Below are 25,207 nucleotides of genomic sequence, written 5' to 3'. Positions count from 1 at the left end.
TGTATATTTTTATTATTATTATTATTATTATTATTATTAAATAATATAGTGGAAATGTCCAATACACTTCTTGTAGCTTTTGTAGAAGTTTTTAATTTTTTTATTTGACCTTCAAAAAAAAACAAAAAAAAACAACCTTCCTAAGATATTAATTACTGAAAGTCCTATTCTGTGATTCTGAATGATTAACCCCCAACATCCCAACATGGTACCCTGGTTATGTTAGTGTTAGACATTGTTGTGTTAAGTGCTACTGTAGTTTAGGCCCATAGTGTATGACAACTATGAATCTCTGTAGTGCAGTCTTGCGAGAAGACTGTTAGAAGTGCAGCTGTGTTTAGTTTACGCTTCATCGTCCTTAAATCATATAGCAGACAAACTTTTCCAGTAAATATTTCTCTGTGCAGCAGAGGGCAGTCCCCAAAACGCCAACATTTGGACACACACACACACACACACACACACACACAGCCCCCCAAAACGCCTCAGCTGGCATTCTCCACGTTCTGGTCCAGTTCACACAGGTAATAAATCATTGTGTAGTTGAAAGAAAGAGATGGAGAGAGGAAGGGGAAATGCATTTATCTGCCACCTAATACTCTTATAGTGATTCACACACACTCAACATGAGTCCAGTTACACGCCGAGGTGAAAGTTGGGAAGAATTCCAACAGGAATGACTTTCGGATATGTTTTTTTTTTTTGAATCAGATAAGAATAATTTAATAATAACAAAAACCCAGCAAACAAAAAAATGTTCTAAGAATGTTTAAGTTATGAAAACATTATTTCTGCATATTCTCAAAACGTCCAATTTAAAAAAAAATTTTAAAACACTTTTTTTTCCTGAAGGATCATGTGACTTGAAGACTGGAGTAATTATGCTGAAAATTCAGCTCTGATCACAGGAATAAATTACATTTTAAAATAAAATTCAAATAGAAAACACTGATTTTGAATTATAATAATATTTCACAATATTACTGTATTTTTAATCAAATAAATGGTGAGCAAAAAAAAAAAAAAAAAAAAAAAAAAAAAAAAAAAAACTTTTGAACTGTAGTGTATCAAAGTACTATGGTATTCCATCTGATTCAATCTCTCTACCCTGGTACCACCCAGTATTTTTCCTCAGGTTTTTAGCAGCTATATCATAGTGTGCCATGAGGCGGATGGCAAACCTGGATGATGCTTTGCTATTCTTCCACCTGTAAATGAGGCTTTTTGTTGCCACAGCGATGACAGCTCGTGCTCGTCAGCTGTTTTAATTATCACATTATCAGCGTTTAAAGGCAGTGTGACGAGCCGAGTTGCTAATGAAGGCGCTGGAACTCTCGCAATGAGACAGAGATGAGACAAACCGCCTGCCAATATCACAGGTGACACTCCGACTGCTGGTCCGTTCCGAAGCTGCTGGTGGTACAGACAATCTATACAGGCAGAAAAAAGAAGGATGTGTCAAAGAAAGATGCATGTGCCATACCTCTTTGAGTAAACCTCTTTTCTTCACGCAGATGTTTCTTGCAGTGGCATTAAAAAAAAAAAAAAAAAAAAAAAGTACCATAAAAGTATGATATCAGTCTTAAAGTCTTATAATCTACTGTATAGCTTTGAGTGAGTAATAGACCAAAATTTAAAGGTGAAGTGTGTTGGATAGTATTTTATTTATACTATAATAGTACTTACTAATATTTTGAAAAAGTTTTTCATATATTTCTATTTAGTTTTAATGTATTTTTGGTAGTTTTAGTAATTTTAGTAACTTCAAATTATTTTAGTTAGCTGCAAGGCAACGTTTCAAATTTTATTTTTTTTCAAAGGTTTTGGAATCTGTTAACTTAGTATCTATTGTATGCTGTTGTAGTATTTATTAATATTTTGAATTAGCTTTTATCTGTATACTTTCTCTTTTTAATGTTAAAGTAACTTATGTGATTGTCATTTATTATTATTATTTAGATTTTCTACATAGCTTTAAAGGGGTCATATGACGTTGTTAAAAAAAACATTATGTTGTGTATTTGGTGTAATGCAGGCAAATTCTTTAAATATGAAAACGTACTTACAGTCTGTGAGTCAAAACAGCCAGCATTGTACTCTCCCAGGATCAGGAAACAGTCCTCGTCCTCCATAAAATGCGCTGCACACATCTGAATATTTGGGTTGAACTGTTCCGGAACTGTTCTTTTGGAAGGCCAAATAAAGTAGTTTCGCTTTCACAACGAAACACACAGCGCCTTCACGACATGGAGGCGGCGGCAACAACAATACTACAGCGAGAATAAAAGTTATGCCTTCTTTCTTTGCGTGAACATTTGGGCGGCGTTATGCAAATCTTCCCACATCGTGACGTAGACATGTGGGGGCGTGTTAGAATGAGCCGTTTTAGGTAGGTGTGGTTGACTCTTAACTTTTATAAAGAATATCTCTTTGGATTTGAGACTTTAGTCTTTGCAACTTTACAGATCTTCTTTATGCACCAAGAGCTTGTAACACTCCAAAGAGAAAGGAAAATTTTAAATCGCATTATATGACCGCTTTAATGTATTTTTAGTTAACAGTTAAGCTGGTTGGAAAATTTAATTGCAGAAATTATGACTGTTTTACAACAGGTTTCCCAGATCCATGACTCATATGGACTACTTTTACTCAAATTTCAGATTTATATTTACTTTTAGATATTTTTAATTAACGAAAATCATTTTAATAGTTTTAGTTTTAACTAACATTAACAACATGGTTGGATTTAATGTATTTTTAGTTAACAGTTAAGCTGGTTGGAAAATTTAATTGCAGAAATTATGACTGTTTTACAACAGGTTTCCCAGATCCATGACTCATATGGACTACTTTTACCCAAATTTCAGATTTATATTTACTTTTAGATATTTTTAATTAACGAAAATCATTTTAATAGTTTTAGTTTTAGCTAACATTAACAACATGGTTGGAAAATGGAATTGCATAAATGTTGACTGTTTTTAAACTGTTTTCCCAGATTCCATTGATTCACTTTTATGGTACGTTTTCTGTCATTTTATGTTCTTTTGTCCTCAATTGCCCTTTTAACATTCTTCAACAAATGTTGAAATTAAGTAATATTTTATTTCAGTTAAAAGTTTTTTTTTTTCCAAGTAACTTATTTTTTTCGTAAGAATAATAGTAGTCCAAGGCACTCGAATCTTATTCAGAAAGTTTTAAAAAGCCTTTATTTTATCATGGCTATAAGTTTTGAAAAACAGGTGACAAGTGCACACCTACGCGTTGCGGCTATTTTGCCTTCGTCAAAACATTTTTTTTTTTTAAGTTTAGTTTAAGTTAACTAACTGTTTGGAATGACATGAGGTTGAGTAAACAATGACAGAATTTTCATTTTCATTTTTGAGTGAACCAAACCCTTCTATAGGTTTGCACAAGAACAAAAATGTGATTTCTTCTGTAAGATTATCAAAAGGGCTACTATGTTTTCTGTAGGAGCTGTAAGGGAATAATCTCACATTATCAAAAGTGGTGGTCTGACGGCAGTAGAGGACAGGCGTGCACACACACACACACACACACACACACACACAGAGACGTGCAGGTTGGCTGGCCACTGTTATTCTGCCATGATTAGAGGACTTTGGGTCTCAGAACCACCATCTACAGCTGTGCTGTTTCTACCAATTACATGGCCCATATGCCAGCAGCCCACTCTACCCAGGTGGAGGTAAAGGTGTGAGTCGAACTCAACGATGGTCACACACAAACAAACACACACATACGTGGAGGTGTCTTATTTCCTGAAAGACATGCACAAACGCTTAGGGTGTTAAATATAGAAAGGTTGATCTTTTATGTGTGCCTTTCAATTAAGGAGAAGTTTCTCCTAGCGAGAGGTTTGTTGCTACATTCTGTTTTAAACAAGCGTTGCTATGAGAAGTGAAAGATTTAAAATATTCAGTGGGGTCTAAAACATGAAAACACAGATGGAGAAAACCAGTACTAATTAACATGAAATCTGAAATCATGAATAATTTATTTGTTTTTAAAATGTACAATGTAAATATATTGGAGAGGTGAAAGGGATTCATATGTTCTGCTGCAGGGTAAATATCACATGTTAACAAGAGCTAAAGAATCAGAATAACAGGAGAAATGTGGCATCAGTGTTTGAAATAAAGGAGAAACATCTGCTTCTTTTCATTTTAACATAACTTCATATATTTCTACATAACGTTTCATTCATTATGATGTTTACAAATACCGTATATCACTACTAGGGTTGCAAAGGGGTGGAACATTTCTGGAAACTTTCCCAAATTCCCTGGAATATTCCAAAAAAAACTCCTGGAACGTTTCCAAAATTTCTGGAATATTTCCGAAATTTACTGGAAAGTTTCCACCTTTTTGCAACCCTAATCACTAACACCTTTAGATTTTACCTGCAGATGTTCATTTTTGTGTTTACAAATATGTAAAGGTCATGTGATCATCAGCACATCATGAATGAGTTCTTTATTGTGTTTAAAAGCTCTCAATGCAGTTTAATCAAACTGCCACTTATGGTATAAAAAATTGCATCTCTAAATAATCCTGTAGCTTTATTAAATCAAGCATTTTACATTTAATTTAAAATAAAAATAATGTAAATTCATACATTAAATATTTGACATGATTTTAATTTCCTCAGTTTATGTAATGATTTATTTAATTATTCACTAATTTAGTCAAATTTCTTCTAGTTTTTTTAAACCGTAATGACCAATATAATATTATATTATTTTAGCTAGAAGAAAATAAACTAAATGAAAATATTTAATTTGCATACATAATATAGTTTATAAAATCATGCATTTTAAATTTGATTTAAAATAAAAAAAATAAAATAGATGCATAGATTAAATATTTGATGGGTGGTTTTAATTTCCTCAGTTTATTTATTCATTCATTTATACATTCATTCACTTAGTTTAATAATATAATCATACTGCTCATTGTTATTATTACTATTATTATTATTTTACCTAGAAGAAAATAAACGAAATGAAAATATTTAATTTGCATATTTAATAGTGACAATGTATTTTAAATTTGTATAATATATATACTACATAAATGTTATACTATATTTACCATTAGCTTTAGTTTTTTAATAAAAAAAAATTATATTAAATATATATAATTAATTATTATAATTCTAAAATTTTTACTATTGAATACTCAAATTATTTTTATGTTGGATTTATTTGAAGTATTTGTATCTTCCTAGAATGCGGGCGTTGTGCTAGCAGTATAGCGTGACAGTGATGACTGTATAATGTTTGGGAGGGTTAAATGTTCTGCTCTCTGCGTGCTGAGAACTCTGGGCTGCTCTTCCTGCTCTCAGCAGCTCAATAATCCGACCCTTCTTATCAGGTCGTGTGTATTGGCGGGCTCAGCTTCTCTCTCTGACTCACTGCCAGTAAATGATGGCACTCATGTACTTGCAGTCGCTCCAGAGCTGGTTTGGAACAGGAAATGCGGTTTCATCAGTGGCTGGGTGGCGTCCAGTCGCTGACATCAGCTGTCAATCATACCAGAACATTTGTTGAATTCAGTCACGATGAGGACGGATCTCATGAGGCTGTGCTTCATTTGACAGGGACTCTTTCATTTGTCTCTTTGTGTTTGCAAACTCATGTCTGTCTGTCTGTGTACAAATTCTATTCATTACTGAGGTAATTGTTAAATGTTCAAGACTTTTACTGGAATTTTTACTGGAATTACCAGGAATTTTCTGGATTCTTCACAAATATAACGGAAGTCTGTGGGGCAAGACATTGCACTAGGATACATGTTAAAATACTCAAGGTTTCAGAAGTATAGCCACAATATTTAAACACTAAAATGAGGCTACAGTAGGACAAAATCGCTTATATCTTGTGTGCAAACGTCTGATAGCAAACTACTTGAAAGAGCCAGTTTAAATAGAAATCCTGGAATTACAAAGTTAATTCACCTAAAACAGTAATGACAACACAAAAATTATGATTTAAAGGGATAGTTCACCTAAAAAGTTTTTTTTTTTTTTTTGGACCCCACTGACTTTCAGAGAGAGAGAGAGAGAGAGAGAGAGAAATTCCTAGTAATAAAGTCAAACAGATTGAAACATGCCGTCAAACAACTTCATGACATTTCTGTACGGAAATATTAGAGTATATGCATATACTATTATAGTTTTTATTAATATTTTGATATTGCGTTTTTATTTTATTTATTTTTGTTTTTGTCTTTTGATTTTGTTATTTTGTCTTAATTTTAATTTTTGTTTAAGTTTTAGTATTTTTTGTATGCTTTTATTATTTTCATTAGTTTTTTATGTCTATAGTTTTTATTGACATATTGAGTTAAACTAAATGAAAATGAGAATGGTTGCCTTGGCAAAGTTTTTTTTTTTATTATATATTTTAATTTATTTCAGTTGAAGTAATGCATTTTTTTAATGGTTTTATTGAAGTTTTTGTCTTTTGATTTTGTTATTTTGTCTTAATTTTAATTTTTGTTTAAGTTTTAGTATTTTTTGTATGCTTTTATTATTTTCATTAGTTTTTTATGTCTATGGTTTTTATTGACACATTGAGTTAAACTAAATGAAAATGAGAATGGTTGCCTTGGCAAAGTTTTTTTTTATTATATATTTTATTTTATTTCAGTTGAAGTAATGCATTTTTTTTATGGTTTTATTGAACTAGTCTAGCTTTCTAATACAACATTGTACATTATGAACACTGTTGACTATGTGATGAATTGCGTTTGTTCCTCTATTTTAAGTCACTCTGGATAAAAGCATCTGCTAAATGCATAAGTGTAAAAACTACTATAAATTAAAAGAAAAAGAAGAAAAGAAAAATGAAGTTGTTGTCTGTGGTAATTGACAGCAGGCCGCAGATGCACTTGTTCTGATCCCGAATTTTTGCTTGAAGCAAATTACAAAATAAAATCTTTCCAATCTCACAACAAAATATTTGCATTTATTATTAATTTAACTGATAAATGAAAAAAATCACTCGAACCTTCCGGGCAACACTTACTCTGACACCTCCATTACTGCAATATTCAACACAGCATATGGCCTGTTGCTACGGCGACTCCTTCTTAATTACAATATTCCTCTTCGAAAAGTCGCTTTCAATGCGTTGACCTTTAGGAAACAAGAGAGACTGTGAAACACGGAAGGTCTAAAGTAAGACCTCACTTTCTGCTCACAATATGCTCAACAAAAGCTGTTCATTCTTAATTAAGAGAGAGTAGTTGTGTTACTGCGCATGTGTATAGGTGTGGTTTTGGATACATATACACATCACTGTAACAGCTACGAAATATACGGTATATGATAAACGCAAGACTATATCATGTAAATATGTCACATACATCATTTACTACCCAAACAAATATATATTCACAATATAGAGGTGGATGGGGACCCTTAAACACAGATGTATGAACACACAAGCATCTGCTTTGATGCCGATGATCATTTTCTCTTCAACATATTTGCTGTGTGAAAATTGAATATGGTGTAAGCGAGGTGTTATGTTGCTATGTTGGGTTTTTGTTAAACTAAAGAATTTGACAACTGTATAAGCACCTGTACACTTCTGCGAGGACATTTTGTCTCATATTTCTGTTGACAGATAGTGTATGATGAGGACTGGAGTGCTGGACAGGGAAGGAAACAGGTACACAATTCAGTTCCATCCACAAATATTCTATTTTGCAATGTAAAAGTAAGCTATTTTCTGGATTCAATAGTGAATAACTAGAAGAATAACTAGAATAAAAAGTGTGGAAAAAACTAAAACTATTTGCGTTGCAGTGTGTTCATGATTACTTCAATATATTAAAATAATATCTTGACAAATACCTGTTTGCAAGATCAAGCAGATCGTTTTGACCGGAAGCGAATGACACCGGAAGCCTCGCACATTCAAGTTACAAATGGCCGCGCCCGCTCTAAAATATGTGAATGTTTGAATTGAAATTGAATAAAAAGGCATACATTAAAACAACTGTATGTAAGGTTTTTGTTTTACCTTGAAATATCAGTTTCAAAATCACTCTAATGGTACAGTGGCGTCTAAAAAGGCGAATGGCTTCCAATCTTCCAAGATTGAAGCTGTTGTGAAAACTGTATAGAGTGACAGACAGTCATATGAGCAGCACTCACTCATGTCCCCGTCATTGCATTAGATACATAGAAAAGCAAGTGCAAGTGTTTATTTGAAAGATGAAACAAAAACACCTTAAGTAAAACATCTGGTATAATGAAAAGTTTTTGGTTGCAAATGAAAAAAACAATAGATATACTGTTCAAAATGAACAAAACAACTAAAATCAGGATTAAAAGACATTAAGCAAAAATGAAGAGGAAAAAGTTATTGGAAAAAAGATTTGAGTGCATATGACTACTGATTTGACTATGTGTCTAATGCAAAGAAATTTCTTAGTGTCTGAATTCTGTGGGGTCATCCATGCTACTTTCCTTAATTTAACAGTGCCACCTAGTGGCAGATTTTGTTTCAATACTGTTAATAATAATCCCACAAGTGAGAATTCTGTCATCATTTCCTCACCAAATAGCCCCAAACATGTATGGTTTTCTTTCTTCTGAGGAACACAAAAACAGAGGTCTAGTGCAATGTTCATGCTGCTCTTCTCCATAAAATTGAAAGGGCATAGGCTATTGCATACATTTTCGAAAACAATCTGCCAGTATATACTGTGCATAGTATAGCAAGCATTACCTTCCTTAGAGAAAATCAGTTCTCTCATTGTAACACTCCAAAGAGAAAGGAAAAATTGAAATCGCATCATATGACCCCTTTAATGTCCCACTGTAGTCAAACATTTTATCCCTTAAAACTCATCTTTGATCATCAAAATGACATATTTAAATGTTTTTTCTTGTGAAAAATAGCTTGAATGTAACACTACACCCTTACCTCATTTACTATACACAGATATATGAACATGCAAATAAGCCCCGCCTCCTCTCAGTCACACCAGCCAGGGCCTCCTGATCCACGGATAATGACTGCTAAAACGGTTTACTAGCAGACAACTACAGTGGATACTGTAACAGTCGTTACAATTAAAATTAAAAACACCACATAGACAAATAAACAACATAAAAAACTTGATTTTCACTACAGGGGGACGTTAACATAATATTAACACCGTTAAATATTAAGGAACAATTCATCCCAAAATTTAAATTCCTCATCATTTGCTCAGGCCTCCTCATATGACTTTGTTTCTTCTGTTGAACACAAAAGGAGAAATTAAGCAGAAAGTACACGCTGCTCTTGTCCATACAATAAAAGCATTTAGTGACTGCCAAGATCCAAAAAGGACCAAAACACACCATAAAATCATCACAACGTACTCCATATGCACTATATTTCAAGTCTTCTGAATCCATACAATATCTTTGCAAGAGGTACACACACACATACACACACCAAAATAAAGTTTTTACTGGCTGAACATCTTGCCTTTTGTATTTAAAAAATATTTAGGCCTAAATTTAAGACATGTATTTGAATTGCATATACAATATCCATCCATTTGGATTACGTAGTTTAAAAATAAACAAATAAACTATATGTGATGCTTAATTGTCGGTTGCACATAAATCAAGCAGTTAAGATTACTGTATGTGTTTTAAATACACAATAACCAGGTTTATATATTCATCATCATTAAATCCATTTTTAACTAAATGAATTTAATTTTCACGATGAACAGATTTATGCTGACTAAGCAAATTTAATAAATGCATTATGAAAACATTATGTAAATAAAATCAAATGCAAATAGTTAATAATAAACTACGCTTTTTGTTTGTAGAAATCGTTCCTGTTTTATTTATGCATGACTGACAATTAAACATCATAAAGTTTATTAGTTTATCTTTAAACTGTGTGATCCAAATGGATGGAAATTAATTACGCAATTAAAATATATAAATATTAAATTTAGGCTAATGTATAAGTCATAAATGTAAGTGTGTTGAACAAAAGAAATCATACGAGTTTGGAAATGAAATGAGAGAGAGTAAATTATAACATAATTGGATTTATGGAGGAACTATTCCTTTTTCTTCTCAAATCACACACACTTCAGTCCCAAAAACAGCAGCACGTTTGTTCTGAGCCCTTTAAGTTGATGTTTATTGTGAATCACGCGTGTGCAGACAGAGGATTTTCTCTTTCTCTGCGTCCTGCTCAAAAACAGACATCATGGGGACGGCTAGACACTAAAGATCACAGTGTCACCTTTAACAAACTGAACATGATCAGCTCACACACACACACACACACACACACACAGGATTAGCATCCATGACCTCTAGTAAATAGTCTGAATCTACAGGAAACTTTACTGTAAACCACAAGGCAAACTAAATCATGTGACCCATGTAATAAAATTACAATTTGCTTCATCTCAGGAGAAATGCATATCCATTACTTACTCTCATTTTGTCAGGGTAAACAATGCTATTCATTTTGCAGTGTAAAAATATGGAGGGGGGGAGACTTTTACATGAATAAATATGGTAAATAATATACATACACAAGATACAGTTATGCATAAAAATTTTACAGATTTTGTATAAATAAAATACAATTCCGAAGCTCAGCTTTACTCACGTCACACCCTCAGAAAACGAACACATCCAGTCGTTGTGAATGCATGCATTTATCCAGTCACACATCCCATCTCAGACTCACTCGGTCAGAGAAACCATATTTACAACAAAACAGATGGAAAAAAATAGAAGAAAAGAACAGAGTTAAATGATTCAATTAACAGACTAGTTCCTGAATGCTGAACATATTAATGGATGAACCTCAGAAAAGCTGTCAAGAACATATACAGGTCACATTTAACCCTGAAATCAAAAAGAAAATAAGAAGCTATATTTCATTTCTGTGGATCATGTGACACTAAAGACCGGTGTAATGATGCTGAAAATTCAGCTTTGCATCACAGGAATAAATTACATTTTAAAACATGCTAAAATAGAAAACAGTGATTTTAAATTGTAATAATATTTCACAATATTACTGTTTTTACTGCATTTTTCATCAAATAAATGAAGCCCTGGTGAGCATAAGAGACTTCTTACAAAAATATTAAAAAATTGGACTTCCCCCGTTTTATCGCCATTAATTAATGCTCATTTATATAATGTAATCATATTTCAGTATTTTCAACAATCTATTCTACATTTACTTATAGTCTTAAAAATTGGGTTCTTTTCGTCATGCAAAATGTCGTTTCCTATTTGTTTATGATTGATTTTGGAGTGAAACATGACCTGGACATGCTCTCTTCAGATTTCTTGAGATGCTCAAAGGACAGAGAAAAACGTGTCACAAATTCCCAAGGAAACCAGTAAAAATGACATACGGCGTAATATGCAGGTATTGCAGAGAGAGCACAGTGATATGGTTATGACTTACACACTACTACGGTCAGTTATAAGTCTTACATCGTCTACGGTGACTGCTTGTTTGTGTGTGAGCGTTTCCTACAGAGGACGTTTCAGTTCGGTTCGCTTTCAGAAAGACTACACGAAGAAAGGCATCCGAAGGTAAGCGAGAGAAGGTCAAATCTTAGGTTGAATCAGACGTTTTCTACTCCACAGCTGCACACAGACGTGCTCAAATACTGCCACTTCTTACGGCTTTTCTCAAGTTATAAAAGCTCTGATCTAAACGCAGACAGTCATTTACAATAGTAATACATATACATATTCAGGGTTTCATATATGCGACCTCTATTAGCAGATGAGGCGAACAAACGCGTGTCAGAGGCAGAGCATGTTTGCTGAAATGCATCAGTCCATGCCAGGTAAAGCGCATTTAAAATAGCTGAACACACCATCGCTGTTGGCCGAAAAGCAGAATATTGTTCATGGGTGCAACTGCTGCTAAGATTAGTTATTTACAGTTTACTGCAGGCCACATATTATATATATATATATATTTAGATAGAAATCACAGTTTGAGCTTTACACACATACCAAGTCATCCGACTGCAAGGCTGCTCAAATGCGGAAAAACATAGAAAGCATTTGAAATGGAGGTTTTAATAAGAATCCTAACATTCGATGGCATCGTTTCAGCCGCTGCATGCTTTTCTTAGTGCACTCTAAAGGTTTGGGAAGGAAATGAGATCTGCTTCTGTAAATAAAACAGACCAGACAAAAGCAGCTGTTATCTCTGGTCCGTTATGTCCTTCATCATTCAGAGAGATCAGCCTTATGAAAGTCTGGAGATAATGGCAGCTTTGGAGGGGATAGAGGCCGAACACAAAGTGATGTAAGCATTAGCTGCATCCTCTAGAGGGCGCCGTGGACTTTCAGAACTGAGCACTGTCCTGATGGCAAGTTCACCGCTCTGTGTCTGACATCGGACCTCAAGACGCCAATGGAAGTCACTCTAGGCATTTGCAGTTTCTGTTCAAAGCAGATTGAAGACATTTAGATAGCATCAGACATGAAAAAAACAAAAAAGTCACACTGAAAAACGCCTGAATGTCATTGCATTAGATAATACATCAAATCAAGATTCTGTATCTGCATGTCTTGAATGCTCCTGTGCTAATGTTGCTTCATTTCATCATTTTTGAAGTCTCAATGTCTTTTGTTAAATGTCAAATATCAACATTGGTGTTTTTGCATTTATCTGATGAAAAATTCAGTCAAAACAGTAATATTGTGAAATATTGTTACAATTTAAAAGAACTGTATTCTGTTGTAATATATTGTAAAATGTCATTTATTCCTGTGATGCAAAGCTGAATTTTCAGCATCATTTCTCCAGTCTTCAGTGTCACATGATCCTTCAGAAATCATTCTAATATGCTGATTTGCTGCTCAATAAACATTTCTTCTTATTACCAATGCTTTATATTTTTGTGGAAATATATGTTTTCAGAATCCTTTGATGAATATGATATTTTTTTACTTGACATAGAAATCTTTTGTAACATTACAATTGTCTTTACTGTCACTTTAATGCAAGGATTTTTTCTTTAAATATTTTTTTACTGACCCCAAACTTTCAAATGTTTTGCTATCTTTCTTTAATGCCACTTGTTTTGATATTTTATTATATGATGCATTAACATTCAGACATTAAGTGTCTAAATTTGTTGTTGGTGTCACAATATGTAGTTACAGTATGTTTTAAAGCAACATAAGTCTCTGTTACAGAATAAATATGTATGATTTATTCCTGTGATGCAAAGCTGAATTTTCAGCATCATTACTCCAGTCTTCAGTGTCACATGATCCTTCAGAAATCATTCTAATATGCTGATTTGCTGCTCAACAAACATTTCTTCTTATTACCAATGCTTCATATTTTTGTGGAAATATATATGTTTTCAGAATCCTTTGATGAATATGATATTTTTTACTTGACATAGAAATCTTCTGTAACATTACAATTGTCTTTACTGTCACTTTAATGCAAGGATTTTTTCTTTAAATATTTTTTTACTGACCCCAAACTTTCAAATGTTTTGCTATCTTTCTTTAATGCCACTTGTTTTGATATTTTATTATATGATGCATTAACATTCAGACATTAAGTGTCTAAATTTGTTGTTGGTGTCACAATATGTAGTTACAGTATGTTTTAAAGCAACATAAGTCTCTGTTACAGAATAAATATGTATGTTTACCACGGAGCGTTCTCTTATGTTCATCTGCTGGTGATTCTACCTCTTCAGACACTTCTCCTGTTTACAGACATCAGATTATTAGAGATGACACACAGGAACTGTACCACTTTGGAAAACGTACCATGTTTGGAATAGCATATTGCCATACTACTACTCATATTATTTTTTCAAGATTTAGGCCAGCACTGTGCACAAGTATGCAGATTCTCAGTATGCACTGAATAGTTCTGATTTATTACACTACCGTTGAAAAGTTTGGATCAGTACGATTTTTTTAATGTTTTTGAAAATCTCTTCTGCTTACCAAGGCTGCATTTATTTGATCAAATTTTGTATGCACTGAATACCCACAATGCAATGCACTTGGTGACCTTCTATTTCTAATTTGACAACTGAACCAGAAGAAGTATCAACCATATTTTTTAACAAATCTTTCTCTGTTCATTTGATACTCCTCTCCTCTGATTATCCACCAGAGGGCAGTCATTACTAAAAGTTACACTTGAGCAACATGAACTGAGCTGACAGTAACAATCATATCATTTTAACACAATACCGTTCTGTAATTTCTGATGTGCCTCTTCTTTCTTTGATTTGTCATGGGGACTTTCTTCTGGGGGTTTGTTTACCCCCCCTGGCTCCGGGTCGTCCTCTCCCACCCTGTCTTTCTTTGGTCCCGGCTGCTCTGGGTCTTTTTTGTGCTCCTGGTTTTCTGCTGTTGCCTCCTGCTGTTCCTCCTGCTCTCGTTTGGCCTTCTCCTCCGTCTCTGATATGAGACACAGCGGGAGGCACATGATTCTCTATTCGCTTACTCGGAATGCATGAGCTGCTAAAAGTTTGGATGTACTGTACCAATTTAGCCCTATTTTCCCCAGTTTTAAGTCATCAAACTACAGTATGAAATAATTCCCATACTTCCATTTGTGCTTCTGATCTCAACATTTTCACACCCAAATTCACAAGGGTACATCCTGGGTTTTTAAAACACTTTTGAAGGAGTTTACATGTATCTTGGACACTTAATGGCTGGTTTACCTATCCAATCCAACTACATTCAAACATTTTTTTAATTAAAATGTTAGTTATGTACGGAAATTTATGCATAGGCATATTTGTCAATAACTAACTTCAAGCAGAAGCCTTTATTTCAAAAGGTTGTTCAGATCATGAGAAACAAATTCAGTTTTAGTTTTATTTTATATTGATTTATTACGCTACTGTTCAAGAGTTTGAGTAAGATTATTTTAATGCTTTTGAAAGTCTCATTTAAAATAACTGCTTTCTATCTAAATATATTTAAAAATTTCATTTACTCCTGTGATTGTAAAGCTGAATTTTCAGCATCATTTCTCCAGTCTTCAGTGTCACATGATCCTTCAGAAATCATTCTGATTTGCTGCTCAAGAAACATTTAGATTTATTATCAGTGTTGAAAACAGTTGTGCTTATTAATGTTTTTGGTGGAAACTGTGATACATTTGTTTTCAGGATTCTTTGATGTATAAAAAGTTAAAAAGCACAGCATTTATTTGAAATTTTTTTGTAACACTGTAAATGTCTTTACTACCACTTTTGATCAATTTAATGCATCCCTGCTGAATAAAAGTATTAATTTCTTTAAAAATTTTTTTTTTAAAAAGTACAGATTATAAACTATTGAACGGTAATGTATATTTAGAAGAGTTTTACCAGACTAATCACCCTGTTTTTCTCCAAAATAAAACATAATTATTTTAATTTCATGCTAATTTTGTGTTGCCATTGAGTTCCAGTGTGCAGACAATCCTGTTTGAGGATGTTTTATTTGCATACCGATATATAACACAGGCATTCTTGCATGGAACATTGTGCTCGCACCTTTAGCTGCCTGCGTCTTCCACCGCTCTCTGTTCAGAGAAACCTCCTCGTTCCAGATGGCCTTGAAGTTCTTCAGGTCCACAGTGAGCAGCGAGCAGTTATAAGATCCGCTGCTATCAGAACCAGAGCTGTTCACACTGCTCCGCGACGCATCTCCCGCGCTAATGCTGTTTGAGATGATGGGGACAGGACGAACGGTTAACTCATCACAAATCACATTACAAATGCATTGGCAGCAATTACATCACATCCACTAAGCTTCCGTAACATCTCCACATCTACCTAAATTTCATTCAGTAGCCCATCTATCCACACAGTTCTGTTGTTTTCCTGCTCTGTTGATCATTAATATGCTGCTGCTGCTTTGTGTCCTTTCTATGAACCTTTGATCTGTTTTAGTTGACTGTATATTCTAAAGAGAAGGGATATGATTTAGTCCCGTATATGCAGATGTTATTTGAAAAGAGAGAAGGTGCTATCATGCTCAGTCAGCAGCAGCAATTCAACTCCTACGTAGAAAATCCAAAGAAACTTGCAAACTAAAAGAGTGTTGAAGTGGAGTCACTCTAACTTCTGTCTGAACTGATGGATCCCTTTTTGACTGAATAACAAGGCTAAGAGACAGTAGCGCATTTATTCACATTCACTTTTTTTCTCCAAATGATGAAACTGAGGTATCTGAGTAAGACTAAATTGGATTCGCAGTAATGACTGCAATTGCATCAGTGAACTGGGTTTCGATAAAAAGACAAGCTTTGCCATGAGGCACTATTTTGTCTGTCTTAATGTTCATTCATTATCTCTATTCCTGTACTGCAGAAGCAGACCTGCGGAAACCAGCCAGGCCTGAACTTGTGGCCTCTTCGATGAGCGGTGTGACGATCTTCTCGGTCATGTCCGTCAGAACCGTAAACGTGGGAACAACGATGAAGTCAATGAAACCTGCAGGAAATGATAAAGAAATGGCTTTTTTTTTTTGCACTGTGCTTGATTTTTTTTAAGAAGCTATTTGAATAAATTATCCTCATACGCATGATCCTCAAGAAAGCTGTTTCAGCTATTGCAAGTTTAAAGCTGAAATGTGTCATTTTTTCCCCTGTTCCAATTTAAAGGAATAGTTCACCCTAAAATGAAAATTTGCTGAGGATTTACTCACCCTCAGGCCATCCAAGATATAGATGAGTTTGTTTCTTCATGGAAACAGATTTGGAGAAATTTAGCATTACATCACTTGCTCGCTAATAGATCCTCTGCAGTGAATGGGTGCCGTCAGAATGAGAGTCCAAACAGCTGATAAAAACATCACAATAATCCACAAGTAGTCCACACCACTCCAGTCCATCAATAAACATCTTGTGAAGCAAAAAGCTGCGTGATTGTAAGAAACAAATACCATTAAGACTTTTTTTAACTTCAACTATTGCTATTTTTTAACTTTTAACTATTGCTTCTGACCAAAATACGAGTCCTCTATCAACAATATCGCTTTCTCCAGTGAAAAAGTAATCTCGTCTGAATCAGGAGAGACATATGCACAGATCAAGCAACATTTACAAGCAAAAAAAATCAAAAACAAAAACAAACGGCCAATTCTAAACAAATATTCTGGTGGACAACAGGGGATACATTTTTTCACGGGAGAAAGCATTAATATATGGACTCATATTTTGGACAGAAGTGACGGTTTAAAGCTAAAACATTTTAATGATGTATTTGTTTCTTACAAACATGCAACTTTTCACTTCACAAGATGTTAACTGATGTACTGGAGTGGTGTGGATTACTTGTGGATTACTGTGATGTTTTTATCAGCTGTTTGGACTCTCATTCTGACGGCACCCATTCACTGCAGAGGATCCATTGGTGAACAAGTGATGGAATGCTACATTTCTCCAAATCTGTTCTGATGACGAAACTCATCTACATATTAGATGGCCTGAAGGTGAGTACATATTCTGCTAATTTTCCTTTTTGGGTGAATTATTCCTTTAAAATAAGTATTACAATTACACTTAGAGTGTGTTTGTGTCACTCACCAATCTGGGACTGAGCCACCATAGTGGACTTACGGTCGCACAGAGGTGAGAAAGGTAGACCAAGTTCTGCCTCCTTATCGCCCTGCAAATACAAACACATCATTCAATAATACATTATTATCAGGGGACAATTTTGGCATTTCTAAATATATATAGCACAATTGTTAATAAAGGTTTACCAATACGGCTAAATGCTTATGAAAGGACACGACTAACGGACAGTTGCTGCACTGGATCTGGTTCATAAAGATTTGTTTCTTATATGAAATATTCACAAACATTTCTTGAAGGCAGATTAAAATAAACTGTCACGCTTTTATGTTGGGCCTGTCATTATTGATCTGCCTCCTGGAGTATTCAGCTGCTGAAACAATACTAGACACACACAGGAATAGCTCCCACTCTCTAATCTGTCAATCAGTCAACGCATACTTATGTAGCTCCACTCTGTGGAGAATAGAGCTGTGCTTTATAACAGTCACTTTAGTAGCAGATAAACGGACACATGACGGGTAAGAACAGGAGGTAATACAGAGAAAGCAATTCCCTTCCATTGTTCACTATACAAAGTAACAGAAACAGGAGGAGTCCATTAGAGCATTTAGTCTGTGTTGACAATCAATAACATTCAACCACAAAAAATATCAATATGTACGTACATATATACATAATATACTGTATATATAACATATATATACATAAATGGATCCTCTGCAGTGAATGGGTGCCGTCAGAATGATCACAATAATCCACAAGTAATCCACACCACTCCAGTCCATCAGTTAACATCTTGTGAAGTGAAAAGCTGACGGCACCCATTCACTGCAGAGGATCCATTGGTGAACAAGTGATGTAATGATCTAAATTTCTCCAAATCTGTGCCCATGAAGAAAAAAACTCATCTACATCTTGGATGGCTTGAGAGTGAGTACATTTTCAGCAAATTTTCATTTTTGGATGAACTATTCTTCAAGTCGGCATGTTAAACAGGCTTAAAAGAAGGCATCTCCTGTTTTTCCGTCCATAATTAAAAAAAATTATAATTAGGACTTTCTATTCTATATACTGAAGATACTTAAGACTTATTAGGGCCTTAAATTTTGAAAGATGAATTTAAGTGAATTTTCAATGCTGCTTTAGTGTATTAAACACTTTTCTGAGAATATATTTTGAACTAAGTCTATTTTGCTTACTCCTTTGGGAAATACACTCAAAAAAATGCTGGGTTGTTTCAACCCAACTTTGGGTCAAATATGGACTAACCCAACTTTTGGGTTAAAAATTTAATGTAAAAATTTAACCCAACGGTTGGGTTAGTCCATATTTGTCCCAATGTTGGGTTGAAACAACCCAGCATTTTTTTGTGTAGTTTTTTCTTGTTTTAAGCAAAAATCCGACACAATTTGGTGAGGTTTTCACATAAACACACAACAAAATGAGAACAAACAAGGTATGTGAAATGAGTATTACAGAATACATGCATATGACATTGCTGTGATGTTTAAAAGAAGAGCAAAGTGCTGTTCACACCGGTAAGTCACATAATCATGCCAAAGTTTAATTTCGGGACCTGCATTCGATAGGGCCGTGAAAGCCAGTTATTTTCAGAGGTTTATGTTCAGGTGTAAACAAGTAGTTTATCACAAGTAGTGATAGTCCTCGCACAGGCTTACGTGTGATTGGATGAAAGGGCATTCAGAAGAGAACAGGAAGAGAACCAAGAGAGGATTAAAGTACATAGAAGGAGACGAGATTTTTCTTGCTGTGCTTTGCTCTTCTCACACATTCATACAAATGCCAACACTCGCCGAACGAGTCTAAAGAATAAACATGCGTCGAACCTGTCGGAAAAACTCTTCCAGCAGTGAAGTAGTCCAGCGATGGTGTAGATCCCAGTTCTTGGCTGGATGACTGATGTCAGCTGTGTGTAACAGCAAAGACAGAGCCTTGGGTTTGTCAATTCTGGGTGAGGAAAACAAACACCAATCCCACTGATAAATATGTGTTTGTTCTAATACATGACAATGAAATTAAATGGAGAGCAAATATAATATAATATAATAAATATAATATAATATAATATAATATAATATAATATAATTAATATAATGTTTTCCAGTTAAAAAAAAATAAAAAAATAAATAAATACAAAAAAGGGCTATATATATATATATATACATATACATACTGTATATAAAAAAATAAGACCATGTGATAAATGTGTTTTCCTGACACATGACAATAAAATTAAATGGAGAACAAATGGAGACTTTTGTATAATTTTCCTGCATTTCAAATGCTCCTTCTGAGAAAAAGACCTCAGTAATCTTCTCTAGTTTCAGAAGATACGTTAAAAAATACATCTGTTTACATTTGCCAAAATAAGAAATCTGCAATCAAAAGACAAGATTTCAATAAGAACTTCTCAATAAGAGTTTACAATCAAACTCATTCAGTTAAGCTGCATTCATTTTATTTTATTGTATGTATCATTTGTCTATTTTTATTTCTCCAAAGGAACAGTAAAAGAAACATCTTGAGAAATTCAGCTATGAAAGAGCAAACTCTAAGCAATAGCATCTTGCTCTGGGGAGACACAGACGAGGCAGAAGGCGACAGACAACAGTGAAGCATGTCTGATGGTTGTTTGTAAAGGTTTCTCACCCCTCGGGCTGCTGGAGGAAATTCTTCATGGCTTTGACCTGCTGAAAGTGGCAGGACATGTCAGTGGCCAAAACCATCTCGACCACGAGTGCCCTGAGCTCTCTAAAAACACAAGCACACAAAACTTCACTGAATCTCCTCACCGGAGAAAATAATTGAGTTCCACTTCAAAGTGTGAGAATAATAGTTTTCTTTCTGAATGAGAAAGAAAAGGTTTCCGTCTGTATAGCAGAACTTCATCCGACCTTCTCTCTCTATTGTGTTTAGTTGAGAATAGCACAGAGTATACGTAAAAACACTTCTTTCAGCATTTTTTGCTGGGTGTTTCTTCGACTTTAAGCACTTTGCCCCTTAAAAATATAACTTTTAAAACCCTTAAAACACTCTTACTATATTTTTGTAATTTTTTTAAACTAACTCCTCCTTGCTAAGGCTAATTTGAAAGGTAGCCTTTTAAATCTTAAACACCCAGTTAGACATCCAATTAAATATTTTCAAACTTTTTGAATAATTTAGATGAAATTAAGGCTTGACTGGAAATGCATAATAAAAAAAATATTCTACTGTGATATTTATCTTGATTTTATAGTTTCCTTTGCACATCATGTTAGATACTTCTCAAGTTCTTGGTGTGTGTGTGTGTGTGTGTGTGTGATGTGTGTACCTGTTTTTCTATTCTGGTGAGGACTTAAACCTGAATACACACAGACTCATGGGGACTCGTGTCATGGTGGGGACCTAAATTGCGGTCCCCATGGGTAAACAAGCTAATAAATCACACAGAATGAAGTTTTTTTTAAATCTAAAAATGCAGAAAGTTTCCTGTGAGATATGTGACCCTGGACCACAAAATCAGTCATATAGGTCAGTTTTTTTAAAATTGAGATTTATACCTCATCTGAAAGATGAATAAATAAGTTTTTCCATTGATGTATGGTTTGTTAGGATAGGACAATATTTGGCTGAGATACAACTATTTGAAAATCTGGAATCTGAGGGTGCAAAAAAATCTAAATATTGAGAAAATCATCTTTAAAGTTGTTCAAATGAAGTTCTTATCAATGCATATTACTAATCAAAAATTAAGTTTTGATATATTTACAGTAGGAAATTTACAAAATATCTTTATGGAACATGATCTTTACTTAATGTCCTAATGATTTTTGGCATTAAAAAAAATCTATAATTTTGACCCATACAATGTATTTTTGGCTATTGCTACAAATATACCCCAGCGACTTAAGACTGGTTTTGTGCTCCAGGGTCAAAAATGTAAAAGTCAGCTAAAAAGCATGCATGCAAAAATAAATAGCTTCCAAGACCATTTTAATGTGACATTCATTTAAAAAAACAAAAACAGAAATCTATTAGTTTTAATAAAAAAAGCAACTCCTGGTACATAAAAGTACTCGTAAGAAACACCCATTTCCTATCACAATATTGTAATTACAGAACATTTATTGTGTCAGTTAGCATTTTTTTCTGTTCTCAACACCAGAAAACAAAAGAAGTGAGACGATGGTGAAAACGATTAGATGCTGGATGTGAAATCCTGCTGTACCTCCAGTCATCTTTGGAGAGGTTGTACAGGATGTTCATCTCGTCGTCGTCCTGCAGCAGTCGATACGCCGCGCTGACGTGATGACTCTCCAGCACAGAGCGGTCGTTGTACAGGATGGCTGTGTCCGACCTGCAGGAATCAATGTAAACTCAATACATGGTTTTTCCTAGAGAACTAACTTTGATTTATAGTTTGCATTTTGGTAGTAATGAATTACAAAAAAGAAAAGAGTGATCAAAATGAGGGAAGCAACAAAGAAAACGACATCTAGACATAAATATCTGCATGTTCTTAAGATAATGTGGTGTTTGTAAGTACAAAAGTCACCGTCTCATGCTATGATGATGTGGGTGATTGCTAAAGTGGTTTTAAGTGTGTTTTGTATTTTATTTAGCAAGGATACATTCAATTAATCAACAGTGATATTTATAATATTATAAAAGATTTCTATTTCAAATAAATGCTGTTTTTTTACTTTCTATTCGTCAAAGAATCCTGAAAAATTATGTATTACTGTTTCCACAAAAATATGATGCGGCACAACTGTTTTCAACATTGATAATAATCAGAAATGTTTCTTGAGAATCAAATCAGCATATTAGAATGATTTCTGAAGGATCATGTGACACTGAAGACTGGAGTAATGATGCTGAAAATGTATCAGGAATATATTACATTTTACGATATATTAAACAGTTATTTTAAATTGTAATAATATTTCAAGTATTACTGTTTTTACTGCATTTTTGATCAAATAAATGCAGCCTTAGGAAGCATAAGCGAAAAAATATTACTGACCCCAAACATTTGAACAGGTTTATAGAAACAGACCCACAAAACCAATGTTTTAGTCTCAGTTCCCGATTCTTCTGATTTGTCCCAGGTCAGGTTTTGGTCAGAAATGTCATCTAGTTTGATTTAGCCAGTTGAGGTGTTGTGTGTTTGTCAGCGGAGGAGTCTGATGATGGATGACTTACCCAGCGGCGCTCATGCGTTACCTGGTCTGGATGTGGAAGTTGTTTGTGGTCCCGGTGTGTTCGTAGTCGTGGATGACAGCAGCAAAAAGCATCGCAAAAATCTCCAACTCCGTCAGCCAGTGCTGGAGAGGTAAAACAACATCACACACGAGAGATCTTTGGAGACTTCTTTTAAAATTCCCACCTTCTAAGATGTCTTTCTTGATGAAACAAATATCTGAGACTAAGTTGATAAGAATAAAACAAACGTGACTGAAAACTCAGTTTAGTCCTTACCTTAAAACAATAAAGAAATAATTAAAGGCAGAGTAAGTGATTTCTGGTAGTTCAACGATCGTTTGATCGCGTCTAGTGTAGGCAGACTTTAGCTGTTGTAGACACGGTGACCTCGGCGTCCGATCGCAGGCCTCCGCTCCTTGAGTTCTCTCCAGCGCTGGAAAGCTGATCTGATATTTACACGGGTCCTACTTCTTGCCTTATCTTTCCGCAGACGTTTTCCTCTTTTGTTTTTTTATCCGCCATCTCTATCTTTCTGTCGCTCGGCTCGGCTAATGTCCGTCCCATGCACTGAACGCGCTCTCCTCCACATCACGGGAAGACACGCCCCTTATTGCTGATTGGCTACAAGTTTGTTTTGCGATTCGGCCCGAATCAGTTTTCTAAAGTGTTTTTGAAAAATCACTTACTCTGCCTTTAAGTAAGTCTTATTTTATGACAACTACTGACTCATCTGCTTTTTTATTCCTTATTATTTTAAAGAATTTAAGAAGAAACATTCGAGACAAAGTTGATATTTAAATAATACATAACTGACTCAAGTCTTTATTTTGGAGCAATAAAATAAAATAATTACGTGGTTTCAAATTAAAATTCATCTCTATACCTTTACTTTACAACAACTATTGACTCATCTTTGTCTATTTTTATTTCAGAAGAAAGAAAAGAATAAAGAAGTTTGGAAGAAACATCTGAGACAAAGTTGATATTTAAATAAAACATGCCTGAGAACTCGACTGAGTCTTTATTTCAGAGAAATAAAATAAATAAATAAACACATAAATAATTCGGTGGTTTCAAACTTGGAAAAAAACCAAAGCACAGAATCGATGGCAGAAGAATAATGAACATGTGTTGACAGACAAGCTCTGAAGGACGCCGAGCTCTCAGCTGCTCACTGCATTCCCGCAGGACTTCATCTTAATATATTAATTACCTATTAGAGAGACTCAAGTTCATTTCACTTTGGTGTAAAATGACACCACCTCACCTCATTTGTCTTGAGTCACGCGTGCAGAACCAACACTGAAGTGCATTGTGATGAGAGAAGTGCCTCTCTGTGAGTAAGCATTAATTGTGTTGTAATGACTAGTCAGGCGGAAGATAAAGCGATTTGGGTCAATGACATGTTAAGACCCTCATATGAGTAAACAGTAGTAAACAGTGTGAGGATTCTCTCCGTTTCTCTTCAGGAACTGCTGCTTTATGATTGGCCTGATGATTGTTCATTAAAAAGCTTAAGGCGTGTGTGTGTGTGTGTGTGTGTTTGTCAGCAGAATTAATGATTACGCCGCTGGGTTTCTGCACAGTTACTCTAGAGTTTGTGCCCACAGGCTTCAACATGTTGTCACAGTAACATTATCAAGATGATTAACACCTTATCTGCATTGAGAGCGAGTGGAACAACGTAACATTAGATCATTATAATCAACAAGCCGGTCTATACAGCAAGAGTGCGACGTGAAGCGTTGATAATGAAAGGTAGCAACAGTGTTGTTGTATTGTGCTGCTGTAAACACGAGATAAAGAGTTTACTTAACCCTGGTATTGTTAACTAAAACTAAAACTACAACTATTAAAAACGTTTTTTGGTAACTGAAATAAAACTAAAATGAAAAAAATGAAAAATAAAAGGTTGAAGTAAAAAATGACCAAAACTACAGCTGAAATATAGAAATAAAAAATACATAAAATGACTAAAACTCAAACTAAAATGAAAAGGAAAACTGTACAAATAAATGTTAGCTTAAAATAATAAAAATAGACAGCATATAAATAATACTAAAACAAGAAAAACTGTAAAACAAACAGTACATATAATGTATGAAAGATATATATACATTTATTATAATTAATTAATAATATATGATATTATGCACAAACTAACTTTTGAAAATGTGTAGCATGAATGAAACAGCAGTCTACAATTGATTATTAATTTATTCATTTAAAATAAATAAAAAATGTATATAATAAACAATTAATATAATGAAACAAATAAATGTGTATATTTAATTCGAGATAGATAAATTAATTTGAGATATTTATATGGAGAGATAGAAAAAAAATTATCAGACATTATATATATATATATATATATATATATATACAACATC

At 34.1% G+C, this 25,207-nt stretch overlaps 1 protein-coding gene across 3 annotated transcripts in view; it reads right to left on the bottom strand.

The window, feature by feature from the left end:
* Positions 1-11,239: 11,239 nt before the first annotated feature.
* LOC107757825 (calcium/calmodulin-dependent 3',5'-cyclic nucleotide phosphodiesterase 1C-like) overlaps positions 11,240-25,207 on the bottom strand; it is a 53,121-nt gene continuing 39,153 nt past the window's right edge. For 2 of the 3 annotated variants that reach the window (XM_016575413.1, XM_016575412.1), the window contains exons 8-17: positions 22,836-22,936; positions 21,838-21,966; positions 20,277-20,378; positions 19,454-19,574; positions 17,613-17,694; positions 16,404-16,518; positions 15,577-15,743; positions 14,276-14,485; positions 13,720-13,776; positions 11,240-12,487 (exon numbers count right to left, since the gene is read on the bottom strand). In XM_016575413.1, coding sequence (XP_016430899.1) covers positions 12,471-12,487; positions 13,720-13,776; positions 14,276-14,485; positions 15,577-15,743; positions 16,404-16,518; positions 17,613-17,694; positions 19,454-19,574; positions 20,277-20,378; positions 21,838-21,966; positions 22,836-22,936 — 1,101 coding nt within the window. In that variant the 3' untranslated portion in view covers positions 11,240-12,470. The remainder of the gene's footprint in view (positions 12,488-13,719; positions 13,777-14,275; positions 14,486-15,576; positions 15,744-16,403; positions 16,519-17,612; positions 17,695-19,453; positions 19,575-20,276; positions 20,379-21,837; positions 21,967-22,835; positions 22,937-25,207) is intronic. The other variant, XM_016575414.1, reaches the window with a different exon arrangement.

The sequence above is a fragment of the Sinocyclocheilus rhinocerous genome, unplaced genomic scaffold (genome assembly GCF_001515625.1).
Source record: "Sinocyclocheilus rhinocerous isolate Xijiao unplaced genomic scaffold, SAMN03320098_v1.1 scaffold112, whole genome shotgun sequence".
NCBI classification, from domain to species: Eukaryota; Metazoa; Chordata; class Actinopteri; order Cypriniformes; family Cyprinidae; genus Sinocyclocheilus; species Sinocyclocheilus rhinocerous.
Note: the sequence above shows the minus strand (reverse complement) of the source record. Positions and strands in the feature narration are given on the sequence as shown.